Below are 20,575 nucleotides of genomic sequence, written 5' to 3'. Positions count from 1 at the left end.
CTGGGTTTGACCATGTGACGCACAAGAGGCTGCCTCCGCCGCGCATAATGTCTACGCTGCCGCGCTGCTGAGCCCAGTAGGTGTGTGAGCGTGTTTCTGTGGGACACTTCGGGCCGTGGTCGAACCGAGCCGAGCCGAGCCGAGCCAAACTCCTCGCCGAAGAAAACTTGAGACGCAAAGACGAAGGAAAACGATGGAGCTCTCGGCCATGGGCGACCGCGTCTTTGCCGCGGAAGCCATATTGAAGCGCCGCGTCCGAAAGGTGAGCCCCCCCCCCCCGGTCGCCATGCCCGCGTCTTTTGACAGATGTTGGCCGCGGGAAGTACACAAGATGACGGGGAACTCTGTAGTACTGAGCGGCGGAGGCCTTATGCTCGGCTAAGCTAGGCTATATGCTAATCTACGAAGCTGTAAATCAGCATTTGCGGTCGTTAGGGCGTTTTCAGTGGAGGAAAAAGTATAACAAAAGAGGAGTGTGGCGGCGGGGAACCGTGTTCCAAAACTGGGGCCTTATTTTATCTTAGTGGCTAATGGTTGCTAAAGCTACACGGTTACACTGTGTATAAATACATCACATTGGCTCTCATGTTTAAATTAATACGACTTTTTTTAGCTGTTTTCTGCTAGATTTAAACGTACTTAACACCGACTTTTCCTTGTTATATTATTCCATCTGGAATCCTAGTAGATACTCAAAAGGTTGGGACCACCATAAGGTCACTAGCGTAAATCAAAAGCCTGTCAACAATGGCAGGGGTGCAAAGGTCAAGTGTCATTACAATGCAGGGAACCAGTAGCCCCCCTGCCTGCCTCTGTTAAAAGGCCTCCCATGACCCCTCAATGGCCTCAACTTCGTGTGTTTTACTTTCACGTCTTGAAACCGTCTTTTCCTTTTGAGTTTGAAGCAGGCTGGAAACAGTTTAAAGAAGAAAAAAAACAAGTCTTTATAACCCAGCAGTCATGAATAAAGTTATAGAGTAAGACCTACGAACATGTCGACCATAGGCGCCGAAAATTATTTTAAAGATTGAAAGTTGCCATCATTTAAACGTGGGTGCTTGGGCCCCACTACACCCACGGATGGCAACTTTCAATCTTTAAAATATTTTTTGAAAAATCAATCTTGTGGCGAGTTAGGTCCGTTTTACATAATAAAAAAGTCACAACTCATATAGTCTATAATTAAAGGCCTACTGAATAAGATTTTCTTATTTAAACGGGGATAGCAGGTCCATTTTATGTGTCGTACTTGATCTTTTTGCGATATTGCCATATTTTTGCTGAAAGGATTTAGTAGAGAACATCGACGATAAAGTTCGCAACTTTTGGTCGCCAATAAAAAAGCCTTGCTTTTACAGGAAGTAGCAGACGATGTGCGCGTGGCGTCACGGGTTGTGGAGCTCCTCACATTGTTTACAATCATAGCCACCAGCAGCTAGAGCGATTCAGACCGAGAACGCGACAATTTCCACATTAATTTGAACGAGGATGATAGATTTGTGGATGAGGGTAGTGAGAGTGAAGGACTAGAAAAAAAATAAAAAGGCGAGGGCAGTGAGAGCGATTCAGATGTTATTAGACACATTTACTAGGATAATTCTGGAAAATCCCTTTTTTGCTTATTGTGTTACTAGTGTTTTAATGAGATTATAAGGTACCTGAAAGTCGGAGGGGTGTGGCCATGGGTGTGGTGACCGCCAGTGTCTCCGGTGGGAGGAGGTAATAGTCCGCAGCTGCAGCAGGACGCAAGGTCCGCTCATGTCTACGGTTAGAGCCGACTTATTACCACAATTTTCTCACCGAAACCTGACGGTTGACATGTGGTCGGGAACCATGTTCGCTTGACCGCTCTGTTCCATAGAAAATATTTTGGAAGAATAATTGCACCGCAACACAACATAAACCATACAGAACAAATTCTCAGAATTCCCTGCACCACCAACTCTTCCGGGAAGCTACAATATAAACAAACACCATTAGTGAATCTACACCTAAGATCCACTGTAATCATACCACGTACAAAAGCGTATGCAGTCGATACTACTGTGATTACATCGATATTTTTTAACATCGCAAAATCTTCTTTAATTTTTAAAAATTTGTATTATGTTTATTAACTCAGGAAAGATGTCTCTGGACACACGAGGACTTTGATTATGACCAATGTATGATCCTTTAACTACTTGGTATAAAATTGATACCCAAATTTGTGGTATCATCCAAAACTAATGTAAAGTATCAAACAACAGAATAATAGGTGATTATTACATTTTATCAGAAGTGTAGATTGAACATGTTGAAACAGAAAATAAGCAAACATTAACAGTAGATTAGTAATTCATTTTCTACCAATTCTCCTTAAAAATGTTGATAAAATAATAGAATGATAAATGACACAGTATGTTACTGCATATGTCAGCAGCTAAATTAGGAGCCTTTGTTTGTTTACTTACGACTTAAAGAGAAGTTGTCTTGTATGTTCACTATTTTATTTAAGGACAACATTGCAATAAGAAACATATGTTTAATGTACCATAAGATCTTTTTGTTAAAATAAAGCCTATAATGAAATTTTTGTGGTCCCCTTTATTTGGAAATGTACCGAAATACTTTTGGTACCAGTACCAAAATATTGGTATCCGGGCAACCCAAAACACACACACCGAGCACCCATTGGCAGAAATGTAAATCAACGCCTATGATGTCGTCAGTATGGTCGAAGATCCTTTATTCAACAGGCGTGCTATTGTTTTTCGGAATGTTCTCCAAAAATGTTACTCAAAAATCCTAAAAATGACAAGAAAACTGCTGTATTTGGGAATCTACTCAAAATATAAGTCAGATCTTCTATCAAGGGTAGCAAACTCATTTTTATTAAGGGCCACATCACAGTTATGGCTACTTTCTGAGGGCCGGTGGCTCGCGATAGACGTAATGGGCACCCCTGCTGTAAACAAATGTATGGTTAAAATGAACGGTTGTTGTTTTTAATTGTATATTTTTGAAAAACTTTTTCCGTAAAATGTACTGCACAATTCTGTCAATAGAAAAACCGTACCACTGTAATTTTATAGTAAAAACTGCCAGCTCAGTTGCCAGATGTTTGCCGTATGTAACAATGGTACTGTTTTTCTATTGATAGTAATAAATGTACAAACTACCGTAGATTTTACAGTAAAAAAATGGCAGCTCAGTTGCCAGAATTATACTGTAAAATCTGTTGTCCTTTTTACAGTGTACAATTTGATGGATAAATTGCATTGAAATCTTAAGTCAAGCTGATAAGTTTTTTTTATTTTTTAAATCAGAATGTATAATAATATATTTGTTGAATATTAGATCATATTAAAGATGAAAAGATAAGTAATTGCATGCTGTACATGTTTTTGTCAAAATAGAAAGAAATGAAAAATGTCTCAAGTGACTGTTTTTATTGCAGGGAAGACTTGAATACCTGGTGAAATGGAAGGGATGGGCAATGAAGTAAGTTTAATAGCTTTGATGGTCACACATGCACTGTGGAGCTATTTTTAATGTCTTAAAATAGAAATCATTTCTTTTTTTTTTTTATGTATTAATGTGTCCTCTTTTTTTTCTCCCCATCTTTACTCAGGCACAGCACCTGGGAACCAGAGGAGAATATTCTAGACGACAGACTCATACTCGGATTTGAGCAAAAGTAGGACAATATGTTGATTTTATTAACAATTACTTGTAAAGGATGATTAGTTGTGTTTTTCACAATTAACCAATATGTTATTGTTTTTGTCCAGGGAACGAGAGAGGGAGCGCAGTGGTCCGAAAAAACGGGGACCGAAACCCAAAAACCTCGCCACAAGGGTATGAAGATGAACCGTTGAACTTCAATGTGAAAAGGGGCTATTATTTGCTGTATTTCCTTAACTATAGGCCTCCACTCTAATAGACACCATTACCCAATTAATCGCCAATGCCATTTACATTAATAGAAATGCTCCACCTTACACCGATGCCTCCTTAATTATTATTTTTTAAATTACAGTCTCTCCGAAAGGTGCTAATTTCCGTTCTCCCTCAAATAATGGCCTTTGCCCTAATACAGTGGTTCTCAAATGGGGGTACGTGTACCACTAGGGGTACTTGAAGGTATGCCAAGAGGTACGTGAGATTTTTTTTTAAATATTCTAAAAAAAGCAACAATTCAAAAATCCTTTATAAATATATTTATTGAATAATACTTCAACAAAATATGAATGTAAGTTCATAAACTGTTCGAAGAAATGCAACAATGCAATATTCAGTTTTGACAGCTAGATTTTTTGTGGACATGTTCCATAAATATTGATGTTTAAGATTTATTTTTTTGTGAAGAAATGTTTAGAATTAAGTTCATGAATCCAGATGGCTCTCTATTGCAATCCCCAAAGAGGGCACTTTAAGTTGATGATTACTTCTATGTGTAGAAATCTTAATTTATAATTGAATCACTTGTTTATTTTTCAACAAGTTTTTAGTTATTTTTACATCTTTTTTTCCCCAAATAGTTCAAGAAAGACCACTACAAATGAGCAATATTTTGCACTGTTATACAATTTAATAAATCAGAAACTGATGATATAGTGCTGTATTTTACTTCTTTATCTCTTTTTATCAACCAAAAATGCTTTGCTCTTATTAGGGGGTACTTGAATTGAAAAAAGGTTCACAGGGGATACATCACTGAAAAAAGGTTGAGAACCACTGCTCTATTAGACACCGTTCCTAATTAATTGTAAATGCAACCTAAAGAGTTGGGAACTTACCACCTGAAATGCCTCCTTTAAGCAAAACACATCATTATTGTACAGTCTGCCTGAAAGGGGCTACTAATTACCCTACTTTTTATTTCATTTGTAATCACTAGTCTGATAGACACCATACCCAGAATAACAATGAAAATGCCTCTTCAATACAGTGTTTTTACAGTTTTGTGTGAAACATGCTACTATTTTACGCAAGACCTCTGCTAAAATAGACACAATGAACAGATTAATAGCCTGCTAAATAAATAAAACACTTCCCCTGAACTGAATGCCTCCCAAATGGATTTTGTAAAAATGACAGTCTGTGTCATAGAAGTTACTGTTTACCATACTTACATTTTGGCCTTAGTTTTGTACTTCAAAAAATAGCCAGCGGCACTTAAATAAATAAAACGCTACACATGAAATGGATGCCTCCTAAAGGATAAAAAAAAAAAAAATGTATTTTACAGTTGGTGCAAAAGTGGCTATTTTACATAAGGCCTCTGATCTGATGGACGCCGCGCCTCAATTAATTTCCAGCACAATCTTAATAAATAAAAGACTGCCCTTAAAATGCATACCTCCTTTAAAAAAGATGTATTTTACTGTTTCTGCAAAAGTGGCTATTATTTTACCTAAGCCCTCTGCTGTAAAGGACACTATGGCTCAATTAATTGCAAGCGTTACTGAAATATGTAAATTGCTCCTCTCAAAATGGACATCTCTTTAAAAGAGATGTATTTTATACTGTGTGTGAAAGGGGTTAGTATATACCCTATTTCTTCAAATAGTGTCCACAGCTGTCATAAACATTGTGCGTCTTATTAGTTTCCTAGACAACCTTGATAAATAAAATCCTGCACTTGAAATGGATGACTTCTAAATAAAAGCATAAATAAATATAAAAATGGTAGGAAATGGATGGATAGATAGATGTCTCATGAGCATAACACATGTAGACACTTTGTGGACACTTCACCCCTTTTAAATACCATTACCCTGCTGTTGAGTAGATTACACTACACTGCCTAGGCCCATATGTGAGAAAAAGCAGTAATTATAGGGATGTTCCGATTGGGGTTTTATGCTGCTGATTCAGATTAAGATCATCCATGAGTGACCCCGGCCAATACTGATACCAATCACATGGATTAACTGTAAAATTGTTTGTGTATTTATAATGAGTGCTATCGACAGTTTAACAATATCAACACTATTTTTAAACGAGTTCCCTATTCTCTTGCTCTGTGTGTAATATGTTCAGCATCGCCCACAATAGTGATACATAAAGGGGAACTGAACTTTCTTGGAATTTTGCCTGTCGTTCACTATAATTATGAAAGACATCACGATGAATGGATTTTATTAGATGCATTCTAACTTGTAAATAAAGGTCCGTATTTCTACAAGTTGGAACACTTTGACATCCAATTTAAACCCGGGAATGGTGAGAACGACACTGAAAGACGCTTGGTCACCCCCACCCCTTTTCTTTGTGAGGATTATGAGTCATTTTTCATCTAATAAGGATTTTAGAAACATCTTATGACAGCAGACATTGTACATTAAGTGATGTTTTGTTATGTTTGCTGGCTCTCATGAAGTCTGTAATGAGTAATAATCAGTGATGAAGAAAAAAAGCGAATGTTGTGATGCGTTTTTTACATTAATGTGCCACATATACTTAAAATAAAATAAAATTATTTAAGAATTAGATGTTATTATAAATGGGCCTGTTTCTACATTACATACTGTATATACTTACAGTATGTAAATAAAACCTTAATGGAGGTGTATTGATGATTTTTAAGGGCTTTATTGGCAGAATAGAGCGGCTCCCGTCGGATCCATTTTAAGCACACTTTTGATCGCATTTATTTAATATTTAAAATGCATTAAAAAAACACATCCGTCATGTTTCAGTGATTGTGATTGATAGGCAAAATTCCAAAAAAGGTGCAGATTCCGTTTTAAGATACAAAGAAATGCAATTTGTTTGTTGTAATGGAGTTGATTATCATTAGCAGAGAGGAGCGGCTTCACACTGCGTTTGGAGACACATAATGAGCTGCTCGTTGCATGTCAGCTCGGTGACTAAACATAAATACAGTGTCAGCCAGAGGGGATTAGCATTTGTGACCGGCATTAAAATGCATTAATGGCCAATGGTGATCACATATATTTTACGAAAATCAGTCCATACCGATCGGTGGCCAATTGATCAGCACATATCTTTTGATGTATGTATGTATGTAAACAGATAAGCGTGTATAGATTTGAATGAGTAAACACATAAAAGCAATAAAATGTTTGTGTTTTTCCTAAGACGCAGCCGACACTGCGAGAACCATGCAGCCGATCCACAAAGCCCCGCCGGACGACGTCACACTCTTCCTCTGTGACCCCTTCCTCCTCTACCTCACCTCATCCTCAAGCATCTTCCTCTTCCTCGAGTCTGGCTCCTTCTCCAAAGCTCAACTCCCTGGCGGCCACCCACAAGCTGAAGAAGGACATCCATCGTTGCCACCGCATGTCCCGCCGGCCTCTGCCTCGCACAGATCCCATGTCCTTCTCCAGCCCCGGCGGCTTTCCGTCTCGCCCTCACGCCTCCCCTTTCTCCGAGACCGTCCGCATCCTCAACCGCAGGGTCAAGCCCCGCGAGGTGAAGAGGGGTCGTATCATCCTCAATTTGAAGGTGATCGACAAGCCGAGACGCGGCGGCTCGAGTGGAGGAGCCAGGAATCTTCCGGGTGGACGCCACAACATCCCGTCCCGGAATCGCATCATTGGAAAGAAAGGAGAGGCTCCTTACAGACCTTTCCAGCCCCCCCTGAAGATGCTCGGTTTCCCCATGTATGGAAAGCCATTTGGGCTGCAGTGCGGAGGTCCTCTGACATTCCACCCTCAGCCTGGGTCCTGCAACACCCAGAACCTCCATCCAGCCCCGTCCTGCCCCTCGGCTCCCCCTTCCACCACCAGTGCCCCCAAAAGAAGGTCTCTGCCAACCACTGCTGCAGCTGAATCCTCCAAGTCCAGTGAGGCTCCTGAAACTAGTGAAGGTCCTGTAGAACCCCAAAATAACCCACCATCCGCCACACCTTCTGTCTCACCTATACCAGCAACCTCACCCTCTTGCATGAGAGGTGAGGAAGAGGCCCCAAACCCCTCCCTGCCCCAAGAAGCGGGGGGTCAACCCGAACCCGGCAGGGTGCCTGTAGAGGGGGATCCCGACTGGCACCCAGAGATGGGACCCAGCTGCAAAGATGTGGTGGTCACCGACGTCACCACCAACCTCGTTACCGTCACCATCAAAGAGTTCCCCTCTCCTGCCTCTGGCCCCGCCTCTCCAGCTTCCGTCGCAGAAAACGGGACCTCCGAGGAGCCCGCCCTTCCCAAGCCATAAGAAATCATTAATAACACCACTGGTGTTTTTAAAAAGAAATGTGCCCTTTTTGCCACTTTAGGCCCTTCCTAAAGGTGTTTCCACGTGTGCCCTCTGGTCAAAATAATAGGTACACCTGTACAGTCAACAACTAGCTTGTGTATTATAGTGGTTGCTGTAGAACTGTATCGCATCACTAAGAGCTATTTTGTTTATAATAATACCAAATAGAAACGGTCAAAATGCACTATTGCAACAATAGACATATGATGATGAACGTGAGCATCATCTACTAAAATAAATCTTCGTAAGTGTACATAATACAGCTTCCAGTGAGTATGCGTAACTATGAAATCAACTCCGCCCATACATTGAATTATAACAAAATATGTATTTTGAAGTGTACAGTATATGTAAAAAGAGCAGCTACTAGGTTCTTCTTGTCCACTTGCACAGCACTGACGCCTTAAGGCACACTCAAACAAGCTATTATTTGTGAAAAGACATAGAAAACCCTTTATATCAACAGCTTTTTAAATCACAGCAGTTTATTTAGCGTTGTTACAATACATGATTTTTTATACGTTTTTGCACATGGGACTCACACAAATTGCAACAATATACAGCAAGGCAAAAAATCAAATGCACTTGACTGCATCCAAACAGTATTCTTTGTTGTTCATCCCTTGCCTTTCTACTTCTATTCCCTACAACGCATACATAACGGTTATACATAAAAATGCAACCTGTTGGTATTTATATATATATATACATATATATATTTATATATATATATATGCACACCACGCCGCGCTGGACCTTGTAAGTTATCCTTGCCACATGTTCTTGCTTATGTATTTTACCCCAAAACTGCAAAGACTCTTTAAATTGGACCCAGATTATACTGTACATATGTATACAGTGCATCCGGAACGTATTCACAGCGCTTCATTTTTCCCACATTTTGTTTTGTTACTGCCTAATTCCAAAATAGAATACATTTTTGTCCTCAAATTTATTCTACAGACAATAAACACCCCATAATGACTGTGAAAAGATTTTTATAAAATATTTTTGCAAACTTATTAAAAATAAAAAACAAATAAATCACTTAATCATAAGTATTTACAACATTTGCTCAGTACTTTGTCGATGCAGCAATTACAGCCTCAAGTCTTTGAATACGATGCTGCCACAAGCTTGGCACACCTATCTTTGGGCAGTTTCGTCCTTTTCTCTTTGCTCATTTCTCTTTGCAGCACCTCAAGCTCCACCAGGTTGGAGGGCAAGAGTTGGTTTTCATCCAGGATGTCTTTGTACATTTCTGCATTTATGTTTCCTTCTATCCTGACTAGTTTTTCCAGTTCCTGATGCTGTAAAAGATCTGCATAGCATGATGATTCACTGTAGGGATGCGATAGATCTGGTGATGAGTGATGCCTGATTTCCTCCAAACATGATGCTTGGCATTCTCGCCAAAGAATACAATCTTCGTCTCATCAGACCATAGAATTTTGTCTCTAATGGTTTAGCAGGCTTTCAGGTGCTTTGCATCCGGTGATGAGTGATGCCTGATTTCCTCCAAACATGATGCTTGGCATTCTCGCCAAAGAATACAATCTTCGTCTCATCAGACCATAGAATTTTGTCTCTAATGGTTTAGCAGGCTTTCAGGTGCTTTTTGTCAACCTTTTACTAAGAACTCTTTTCTGTCTGGCCTCTGCACCATACAGGCCTGACTGGTGGATTGCTGCTGAGATGGTTGTCCTGCAAGGTTCTCCTCATCACAGAGGAATGCCGTAGCTCTTGACAGAGTGACCATTGGGTTCTTGTTCACCTCCCTGACTAAACTAAGATGAATGCTGCAATGTGCAGAGACATCCTGGATGAGAACCAATGCTTTCCATCCAGTCTGATGGCGCTGCTGGGGTGCTGTTAATGAGCGAAACTGCCCAAAGATAGGTGTGGCATACTATTCAAAAATACTTGAGGCTGTTTTTGCTGCCATTGCGCATCAACAAAGTATTGCGCAAAAGTTGTTAATACATACATGTACATGTGATGCTTTATTTTTTTACTTTTAATACATTTGTACCCAAAAAATTGTTTTGGAATAAGGTTGTAACATAAAATGTGGATTAGATGAAGCACAGAATAGTTGCCACATTAGCACTCTTTGCATTCACGTGTCAAATTCGGGAAGGTTCATGATGATGCTTAAAGTGGTTTCACGTACATCAATACCCTATTCCCACAAATTCTAGTTGACATTTTACTTAGCTACATAGAGCACCAGGCGTGTTGGAGGCTGACCCAGTAGGAGAGCGCAATCTTGTGTCATGTCTTTTGTATAGAATTGCTACTGAGTTGCGTGTCGTCTTGCTGCAATGATGTCATGCTTACAAGACTATACTTGAGGTAACCATTCAAGCTCAACCATTGTACCTTTATTTAAGGAAATAACTTGTGCGTCTATTCAGGCAGAGTCGTTCAAGTGGACAGTGCAATTAATGAGGGAAGTTTAGTAGTTTAGGTCTGACATTTATTCACACAGCCATGGTGTACTGTCTACTAGTGCAAAGGTCACTATTTAAATATGGCAGTTGGTGTCTCCTAAAATGATCCCATTATGTGGACCACGTAATTGAGCTATGGCCTCTACCAAAGCACAGGCTACTATTTGAGAAAATATGGTACTTTGTGGATGAATTTTTCTAATTGAAAATGCACCTGAACATTGAGACATTTTGCTAATGAAGCATAGGCCCTTATTTTGAGGAAATATGGTAGCTCAGATATTTAAGCCAAAGCCTTTAATTGGACCATGTATTTGAGATTGGTGTTTACTACATCAGATACTTATTTGACGAAATTTGGTAGCTCGTGGAGCTCAACTGAACCCTTTAAATTGGACCACCTAATTGAAATGTGGTGTTTCCTAGCTCAGACTTATTGGACGGAATATGGGCGCTAAGCTGAACCATTTGTCAAACCATTTACAATAATTGAGATATGATGTATTAGATTGGAAACCTATTTCACGGAAATATGGTAGTTTGTGCATCTAAGCCCACCCTCTTATTAAACAATGTAATTGAGATACAGTGCTCACTAGATTGGAGACATGTTTTGTAGTATGTTAGCTTGTGCATCTCAGCTGAACAATCCCATTAAATCATGTTTTTGAGATGTTTTTTACCAGATCTAATACTTATTTGATGAAATATTGTAGGTTGTGCATCTCAGCTTAACCATCTTAATAAGATATTAGATATGGTATATCATAGATTAGACTTATTTGAGAAAATATGGTAGCTTGTACGTCTCGGCTGAAACCTTTATTTGGACCATGTAATTTGAAAAAGGTGTTTACTAGATCAGAGATTTATTTGAGGAAATATGGTAGCTTGTGTAACAAAGCTGAAACATTTTGTTGGACCATGTAATAGAAATATGGTATTTCGTAGATCCGAGACTCGTTTGAGGAAATGTAGGTGTTTGTGTATCTAAGATGAACCCTCTTATTAAACCATGTAATTGTGATATGGTGTGTATTCGATCAAATACTTTTTTGAGAAAATGTTGGAGCTTGTGCATCATTCTAAGGCAAGCCCTCCTATTAAACAATGTGATTGAGATATGGTGTTAACTAGATCAGAGGCTTATTTCAGGAAATATGGGAGCTTGTGCATCTCAGCTTAACCATTTTGTTAAATTTGTAATTTAGATGTGGTGTATACTAGATCAGACCTATTTGAGAAAATGTGGTTGCTTATGCATCTGAGCAGTTCTAATTGGACCTTGTAATTGAAATATGGTGTTTACTATCATCAGAGACTTATTTGAGGAAATATGGTAGTTTGTGCATTTAAGATGAACCCTTTTAATGGGACCTTGTGTTTTATATATCGTGTTTACCATATCAAATTTTATTTGAGGAAATATGGTAGCTTGTGCATTTCAGCTTAACCAGCTTGTTAAATTTGTAATTTTGATGTGGTGTATTCTAGATCAGACCTATTTGAGAAAATGTGGTGCATGCTTATGCATCTCAGCAGTTCTAATTGGACCTTGTAATTGAAAGATAGTGTTTACTATCAACAGACTTATTTGAGTAAATATGCTAGTTTGTGCATTTAAGATGAACCCTTTTAATGGGACCTTGTGTTTTATATATCGTGTTTACCATATCAAATATTTGAGGAAATATGGTAGCTTGTGCATTTCAGCTGATCCATCTTATTAAACCATGTAATTGAGTATGGTGTCTGCTAGTTCAGAGACTTATTTGAGGAAATATTAATCTTAGCTGAAACCTTAATTTGGACCATGTAATTTAAATATGGCGTTAACAAAATCAGATACTTATTTGAGCAAATAAAGTAGCTTGTATATCAAATCTGAACCCCTTAATTGGACCATGCAATTTAAGTATGGTGTTCACTAGACAAGATACCTTTTTGAGTAAATATGTGAACTGTGCCATAAATTGAGGAATGGCGTTTACTAGAATGTACGGCACTATCTGTGGAAATATACTTTGATCCCATTGCAACATCTCGACCTTCTCAGACTTTGACACTTTGCTGAATGACGATGCCTTACCTACTGCTGCTGCGTTCACTCCTAAATACCAATTAAATACACACTCCTGTAAGCATGAATAAAAAGACAGCATCATTAGCAAGCTGTAAAAACACATGTGAATGGCTTCTCTTTTGAACACAATGTTTCCTCTTCTGTGTACTGGATGGTTTTATTTGTCGTTAGTATTGTTTCAATACTTACTCACAGGTTACCCTTGAAGTTTATTGTCAAAGTATCACATAAAGAAACCACACTTTTTTTTTTAAGCTGAATGACATTTGGAATAGACCTTTCAATATCTCTGCTAAGTTGTGTGTAGAAGTAGGAGTGTTAGGCTGATGTTGTTTTCGTTCTAATATTGGGGTAGCACAACTTGACGTGGTGGCATATCTTTTACCAAATAGGGCTTGTGTGATTGTATTGTTTTTTTAGCCACGTTTTACCACTTTTTAAATGTGCTATATAATTCCAATGATTTTTGTTCCTCCTCTTTGTACTGTATTACAGTGTTTTTGACATATGCATAATGATTTTGTAATTGTGATACAATTCAACATGACTAGAAGGCTTTTTTATTGCTGGTATGAATTGTGCATTGCATTAGTGCGCGGGAGGGCGACATACTGTAGTAATGTATCTTTTTGAAGCATGTTTTGCAAAACCGTATTGTACAGATTATATACTCACTGTCATCATGTGTTACCTGTAAGTCTCCTTGTTTTTATGTTTTATTTTACCAGGCTTTAAATTAAAAAGCTGTAGCAAAGCAGATCTCTTTCTAATTGAACTACAATGGAGCTTCTACAAGAGACACCGCTTCTGCTTTTGAAAGCAATTAATATAATCGTGGTGAAATCATCAAACAAATGGTAATATTGTTACATTTCTTGGCAAGGGTGAATACTGTTTTCTTGTAATGTCATTATTCAAGTTAATCTACAAGGAAGTGATCTGTGCAGTTTGTGAATATTTCACTGAGTGGTGCTGTCGGACCGTTCTGAAGAGACTTGGCACTAGGAGACTGCATCACAAAGCCTGGTGTGTATCCATATATCAACATCAAGGTATTCTTGTATTTTACATAATTTCTATTGAATGCAGACTACACCAAAGGCTACATCTACAGGGGTCACCACCCCCATATCTGTTCAGAGGCCAGACCGGAATTAAAATTGTCCCTGCGGTGTCACAGCAGCAGTGGCCCACTTCTGTGCATGCAATGTCAGCCACCTCTGGAGATTAAACTGCAATCTAGGCTACATGTCACCGTAATGAGCGCTTGGGCCTTATCATGTGGTGCACCTTTTTAGTTTAATTCTAAAGTGGAATGTTAGTTGACTAAACCCTGTTTTTACCATCAGTACAGTTTGATGGAAGAAGTTATCGGTAGGCAGGATTCAAATGCCCCAAAATATCCACACCACACTTGCAAGACTTTTCTCCACACTTTGGTTGGATACCAGTTGGCCAATCAATTACAATCAAAACTTTATATAGCACTTTCCATTCACTGGGAATGTGCAACACAAAAGTGCTTGGGTTGTTATAAGCATATTTCAGTCAACAATTTAATCATCTAAAAAATGTACATTGTAACAGTGTAAGTCTCACTTTGTAGGATACGTACAGCGAGCGGTGAACATAGTGAGCTCAGAAAGCATAAGTACATACATTTGATTATTTACAATCCGGGGAGGTGAGATGTGGTGAGAGTGGGGGGGGTGTTAGGCTAGGGTTGTAGCTGCCTGGAGGTGTTCTTTTAGTGTGGTTTTGAAGGAGGATAGAGATGCACTTTCTTTTACACCTGTCGGGAGTGCATTCAATATTGATGTGAATGTGAGAATGAGTTAAGACCTTTTGTTAGATCGGAATCTGGGTTTGACGTGGTTTGTGGAGTGCTGGGGTCTGCAGCCTTTATTGGCAAAAGAGACATTTTGCCATATCTTTCACTAAATATAACTAGTGTTAAGCCACCAAACACAACACTTCTTAAACTTTTAAAATTGTAATTAGATTTTTTTTATTTTATTTTACGGGAAAAGCAATCTGCCCGTGGGAAATATATATATTATATATATATATATATATAGTATATATATATATATATATATAAATATATATATATATATATATACACACGTTTTCATGGTCAGCTTAACCAAGGGTTTACACACTCGAGAAGCTCAACTGAACACAGGCTTCACACAACACAACAATCAGGCAGAATGCGGCTCCAGAGCTGCGGGTAGCAGACCCCTGCACTAGTACATAGTACGCGTACCACAGTTTTGAGAATTACTGTATATATTTGTACCATGAATTGATTAACGTGGACCCCGACTTAAACGAGTTGAAAAACTTATTCGGGTGTTACCCTTTAGTGGTCAATTGTACAGAATATGTACTGTACTGTGCAATCTACTAATTAAAGTTTCAATCAATCAATCATGCATTTGTGACAATAACATCTACTTTAGAAAGTGCAGTGCGCAGCTGTGCACACAACAGCTGTTCTACTCCCCTCTTAACCACGCCCCCGCCCCACCCCCGACCATGCCCCCCACCCCCACCTCCCGAAATCGGAGGTCTCAAGGTTGGCAAGTATGCTCTCCACAGAGGAACGTTGTAGCTCTGACAGAGTGACCATCGGGTTTTTGGTCACCTCCCTGTCTAGACTAAGATAAATGCAGCAATGTACAGAGACATCCTGGATGACAACCAACACTTCATATCCAAGCTTATGAGTCGCTGCAAAGAGGAATGAAAGAAACTGCCGAAAGATAGGTGTGCCAAGATCGTGGCATTGTATTCAAACATATTTGAGGCTGTAATTGCTGCCAAAGGTTTGTCAATAAAGTATTGAATAGAATAGAGTTTTATTGTCATTATTGCAATGAACAGGTTCAAAGAACAACGAAATTGGAGCAGCTCCTCCTAAGGTGCATGTACAATATGGTAGTATAAATAGTAAAAAAAAAAAATAGATAGAGATGACAGATGTATCTATGTATATGTATATGTATATGTATCCACACAGATGCATATCTGCATGCATATGATTCCATATACACACATACATAAAACATTATTGCACATAGTAGTCCGAAAAAAAAGCAAGCAAAGGGTCTGAATACTTTGAGCACAGGACAAAGTTGAATGCCCTTTCGAAGTCTACAAAACACCTGTAGACTGGTTGGGCAAACTCCCATGCATCCTCAAGTATCCTGGCGAGAGTATAGAGTTGGTCCAACGTTCCACAACCATGAAGAAAACCACACTTCCCTTCCTGAATCTGTGGTTCAACTATCCAGCGTAGACTCCTCCAGTACATCTAAATAGACCTCACCGGGAAGGCTGGGAGTGTGATCCCACGATAGTTGAAACACACCCTCTAGTTCTCCTTTTTAAATAGACAAACCACCACTACAGTTTGCCAATTCAAAAGCACTTCCCCCGATGTCAATGCAATGCTGCACAGCCTTGTCAACCACAGCATCCAGAACCTTAAGGAACTCAGGGTAGAACAAATCCACCCCCGGCACTGCCACCGAGCAGCTTTTCAACTACCTCTGCAACCTTAGTCCAAGAAATGGAGCCCACCACAGAATCCCTAAGCACTGATCCTTATTACCAAGACATGTAGGTGGGATTGAGGAAGTCTTTGAAATATTACACCAATCCACAACATCCTCAATCGACAACATCAGCACACCGTCCCCACCATACAGGGTGTTGGCAGTGCACTGCCTCCCACTCTGAGGTGGTGACAGTGGTCAAGAATCGCTTTGAAGCCGTCCGCAAGTCATTTTCCATTTCTTCTCCAAACTACTCCCACGTCCCAGTTTTTGCTGCCAAGGCCGCACACCTTTTGGCCTGTAGGTACATGTAGAGATTGAAAATAATGAGACCTAAAATTGAGCCTTGGGGAACCCCACACGTTATTTAATGTCAAAACACAAGCCTGAATAGGAGATACCATCTGAAGTGTACCGACTGACTGAAACCACCGTAGCTGAGTTACACGTAGCAGTGGCGGTGCAGTGCAGTTTCTTTCATTAGGTACTGTGTGTACTTATTTAACATTTACATTGTATGAGGCACGTAAATAAACTTCCCCATGGTGTACCACTTTTCAGCACGCTTCCTTTGAGCCTGAATATGATTTATTAATCATACTAAACTGTGTTGCGTATCAGTAACTCAAAACAAAGGTTTTGAGTTGGAGACACACTTGTAATTTCACGCATTTCACTGTCAATACGGTTTGGTACTGCTTTGATTTGCAAATTAATATACCATCAGCTCAGTGGTCTTGTGGTCAGAGTGTACGCACCGAGACTGGGAAGTCGTGAGTTCAAACACCGCCCAAGTCATACCAAAGACTACAAAAAATGGGACCCAATGCTTCCCTGCTTTGCACTAAGCATCAAAGGTTGGAATTGGGGGTTAAATCACCAATCGATTCCTGAGCAAGAAGCACGCTGCTGCTCACTGCTCCCCTCACCTACCAGGGGGTGAACATGAGTATGGATCAAATGCAGAGGACACATCTCACCGCACCCAGTATGTGTGTGACAATCATTGGGACTTTAACTTTTTCCTGTCAACAATTTGACTGGTGTACAGCTGGAAACCCAAGCTTTATTTGAATCCACTCAACTGTTTTGTGGAAACATAGTTTTGACTGTAAAGGAATGTTATGCATTTCCTGAGCAAAAGTTCTGAAAAAGCAGTCTCCAGTTTTGCAGTCATGTTCATTTCGATATAGTATAAGTTCATACAGGGCCCCCAAAATATCCGACTTCTACCGTCCCACTTTTCTACAAACCTCTTTGCATGTACCAGTTCCATCTCTATGCACGGTTGGAAGCGCATGAATAGGATTTACTGATACTTACCGTAATCCTGACAACCGTACCGCTTGACGGCAACATTACTAAGAGGCCACCTGTGTATGCAGTGTTCATCCGTCAACATTAAAAACGGTCTATACTACCACTTACAACAGTCTTGAGACCCCTCTAATAAAGCTATTCTCATATGTCACCATGACAACCCCTTCAAAGTCTGGCAGACCATTCACCGTTAACACCCCACTTCCCCACAATAGCTCCCCTATGACTTCTCAGTATAGGCTTCTTGGAATCAATAAAGACCTTCCGAGTCAATGCTTGAATCATGTTCAATTGTCTTTCATTCAGTCAACACGAGTGTTCGCCAATATCTCAAATTGTTCTTCCTTGCCTCCTCTATAGCTTGTTTTTCTGGGGGTACAAAGCAATTGACTTATTCCGTTTCCTGAGAAATGTGAATGTGGCTTATTATTTTTTATTAATCTTGTCTCACATGGGGAGTTTAGGTAAAGAAATCAATAAGCTTGTTGAAGAGAATATATGCAATTTATTTCATATTTTGCTTACCATATATGTACATGTGTGCATATATACATATTTTTTCTCCTCATTCCTTTCATAAGGTTGTTATTGGTTAGAGGAAAAACGCAGCAGCCTCACCACAAATAGAAAAGTCTGCAATGTTACAGTTCATCCTCACCTTTTCTGCACTCCATATCCTGTTATGCACACGCACACATTCACACACACACACACACACACGCACACACACACATTCTTGTATTTGTTACCTTCTTGAGACCTCAGAAAAATGCCTGCTTCTTTAGGACCACCCTTTCTAGATATAAAAAGATTTGTATTTACAACATTTATAATATATACATACTGTGCAAATATAAAATAGCTTGTGAAAAATGAGTTGGAATTTCATAAGAAAAACTTTTGGCAGTATTATAATAAAAGTCGTAATTTTACTCAACGCAAGTCAACATTTCACAACAAAAACAGAACATTTGTGCAATAATATGCTAAAATTTGGAATTTTACTTGATACAGGTACAATTTTACAATAAAAGCTTAACATTTTGGCAAGTTTATGAAAATACATAATTTTACTCTACAAAAGTCTAATTTTAAAAGAAAACTTTAAAAATGTTGGCAATATAATAATAATAATAATAATAATAATTGGAATTTTACCTGGCAAAATTCTGACAAAAGACATAATTTTACTCAAAAAATTTCACTATTTTACAAGAACAACCAAAGAATTGGCAATATTGTGCTAAAAGTCAGAATTTTATGACAAATGTCACCATTTTGCATTAAAAAGTAGTAATTTTACATCAAAACATTTTTTGCCAGAAAATATTGCAATATTACAGAAACAAAGAATATGACAATAAAGTAAACACATTGTGCGAAAAAGACTGCTTTTAGTTAATTTGTTTTGTTTGTAATAGTTTTTAATCTTCATTATTTACTTCAAGTTATTACAGGATGTCTATCTACATTATATATATATATATATATATATATATATATATATATATATATATATATATATATATATTTTATTAGTTTGTCCATATATATATATATATATATATATATATATATATATATATATATATATATTTTATTAGTTTGTCCAAAGGGGGTGCATTTCAAGATTTTACACACACTTATTACATATCCATCCATCATCTTCCGCTTCTCCGAGGTCGGGTCGCGGGGGCAGCAGCCTAAGCAGGGAAGCCCAGACTTCCCTCTCCCCAGCCACTTTGTCTAGCTCTTCCCGGGGGACCCCGAGGCGTTCCCAGGCCAGCCGGGAGACATAGTCTTCCCAACGTGTACTGGGTCTTTCCCGTGGCCTCCTACCGGTTGGACGTGCCCTAAACACCTCCCTAGGGAGGCGTTCAGGTGGCATCCTGACCAGATGCCCGAGCCACCTCATCTGGCTCCTCTCGATGTGGAGGAGCAGCGGCTTTACTTTGAGTTCCTCCAGGATGACAGAGCTTCTCACCCTTCTAAGGGAGAGCCCCGCCACCCAGCGGAGGAAACTCATTTCGGCCGCTTGTACCCGTGATCTTGTCCTTTCGGTCATGACCATAGGTGAGGATGTGAACGTAGCTCGACTGGTAAATTGAGAGCTTTGCCTTCCGGCTCAGCTCCTTCTTCACCACAACGGATCGATACAACGTCCGCATTACTGAAGACGCCGCACCGATCCGCCTGTCGATCTCACGATCCACTCTTCCCCCACTCGTGAACAAGACTCCTAGGTACTTGAACTCCTCCACTTGGGGAAGGGTCTCCTCGCCAATATATGTAATAAAAAATATATGTTATTACATATATTTGTTTTAATTATTTTTGTCCAAAGGGGGTGCATTTCAATACCTTACAAACACTTGTTATTACATATGTTGACCAGAGGGGGAGCACTTCAAATTTTTACACACACTTGTCATTTCGTATGTTGACAAGAGGGGGAGCACTTTTAAAAGCGACAGTCAATTTGAAGAAATAAAATCCTTCCTTTTTAGTACCACCCTAATTTTGATGGATTTCACCACCACCCCTGGCAAATGAGACATTCACTATTAGATACCATATTGGGACCGTGATTTATGTCCCAACTTGTTCACGGGTCCTCATGTGGAAGGTACTTTTCCTTGTTGATGTCTCACGAAGGGTAGAAATACAAGAGCACACACACACACACACACACACACACACATTGATCCATCACTGCCTTGTTTGTTCACACTGCTGGAAGTTCATCGCAGCCTGCCTGCCTGCATGCTGCGACTGACGCATAGGCAGAGCTTAGCTCCGCCTCCTCATCCTCTTGCGGTCTCCATGGCAACACACGGGGAGAGCAGCTTAGCAACACGGCCAGCGACCGAGCATCTCCAGTGCTGACTGCCCGGTGCCTGCTATAGTACACAACATCCCAGAAAGAGTCTTCCGTAAGTGCAAGTATA

The 20,575-nt window shown here is 39.5% G+C and overlaps 1 protein-coding gene across 1 annotated transcript in view; it reads left to right on the top strand.

Moving 5' to 3' along the window:
• The window catches only part of LOC133560448 (uncharacterized), a 44,663-nt gene continuing 24,088 nt past the window's right edge, over positions 1-20,575 (top strand). The window contains exons 1-6 of the mRNA XM_061913014.1: positions 1-262; positions 3,440-3,483; positions 3,614-3,679; positions 3,774-3,840; positions 7,090-8,163; positions 20,411-20,520. Coding sequence (XP_061768998.1) covers positions 194-262; positions 3,440-3,483; positions 3,614-3,679; positions 3,774-3,840; positions 7,090-8,163; positions 20,411-20,520 — 1,430 coding nt within the window. The 5' untranslated portion in view covers positions 1-193. The remainder of the gene's footprint in view (positions 263-3,439; positions 3,484-3,613; positions 3,680-3,773; positions 3,841-7,089; positions 8,164-20,410; positions 20,521-20,575) is intronic.

This window comes from Nerophis ophidion, linkage group LG01 (assembly GCF_033978795.1).
Source record: "Nerophis ophidion isolate RoL-2023_Sa linkage group LG01, RoL_Noph_v1.0, whole genome shotgun sequence".
Lineage (NCBI taxonomy): Eukaryota > Metazoa > Chordata > Actinopteri > Syngnathiformes > Syngnathidae > Nerophis > Nerophis ophidion.
Note: the sequence above shows the minus strand (reverse complement) of the source record. Positions and strands in the feature narration are given on the sequence as shown.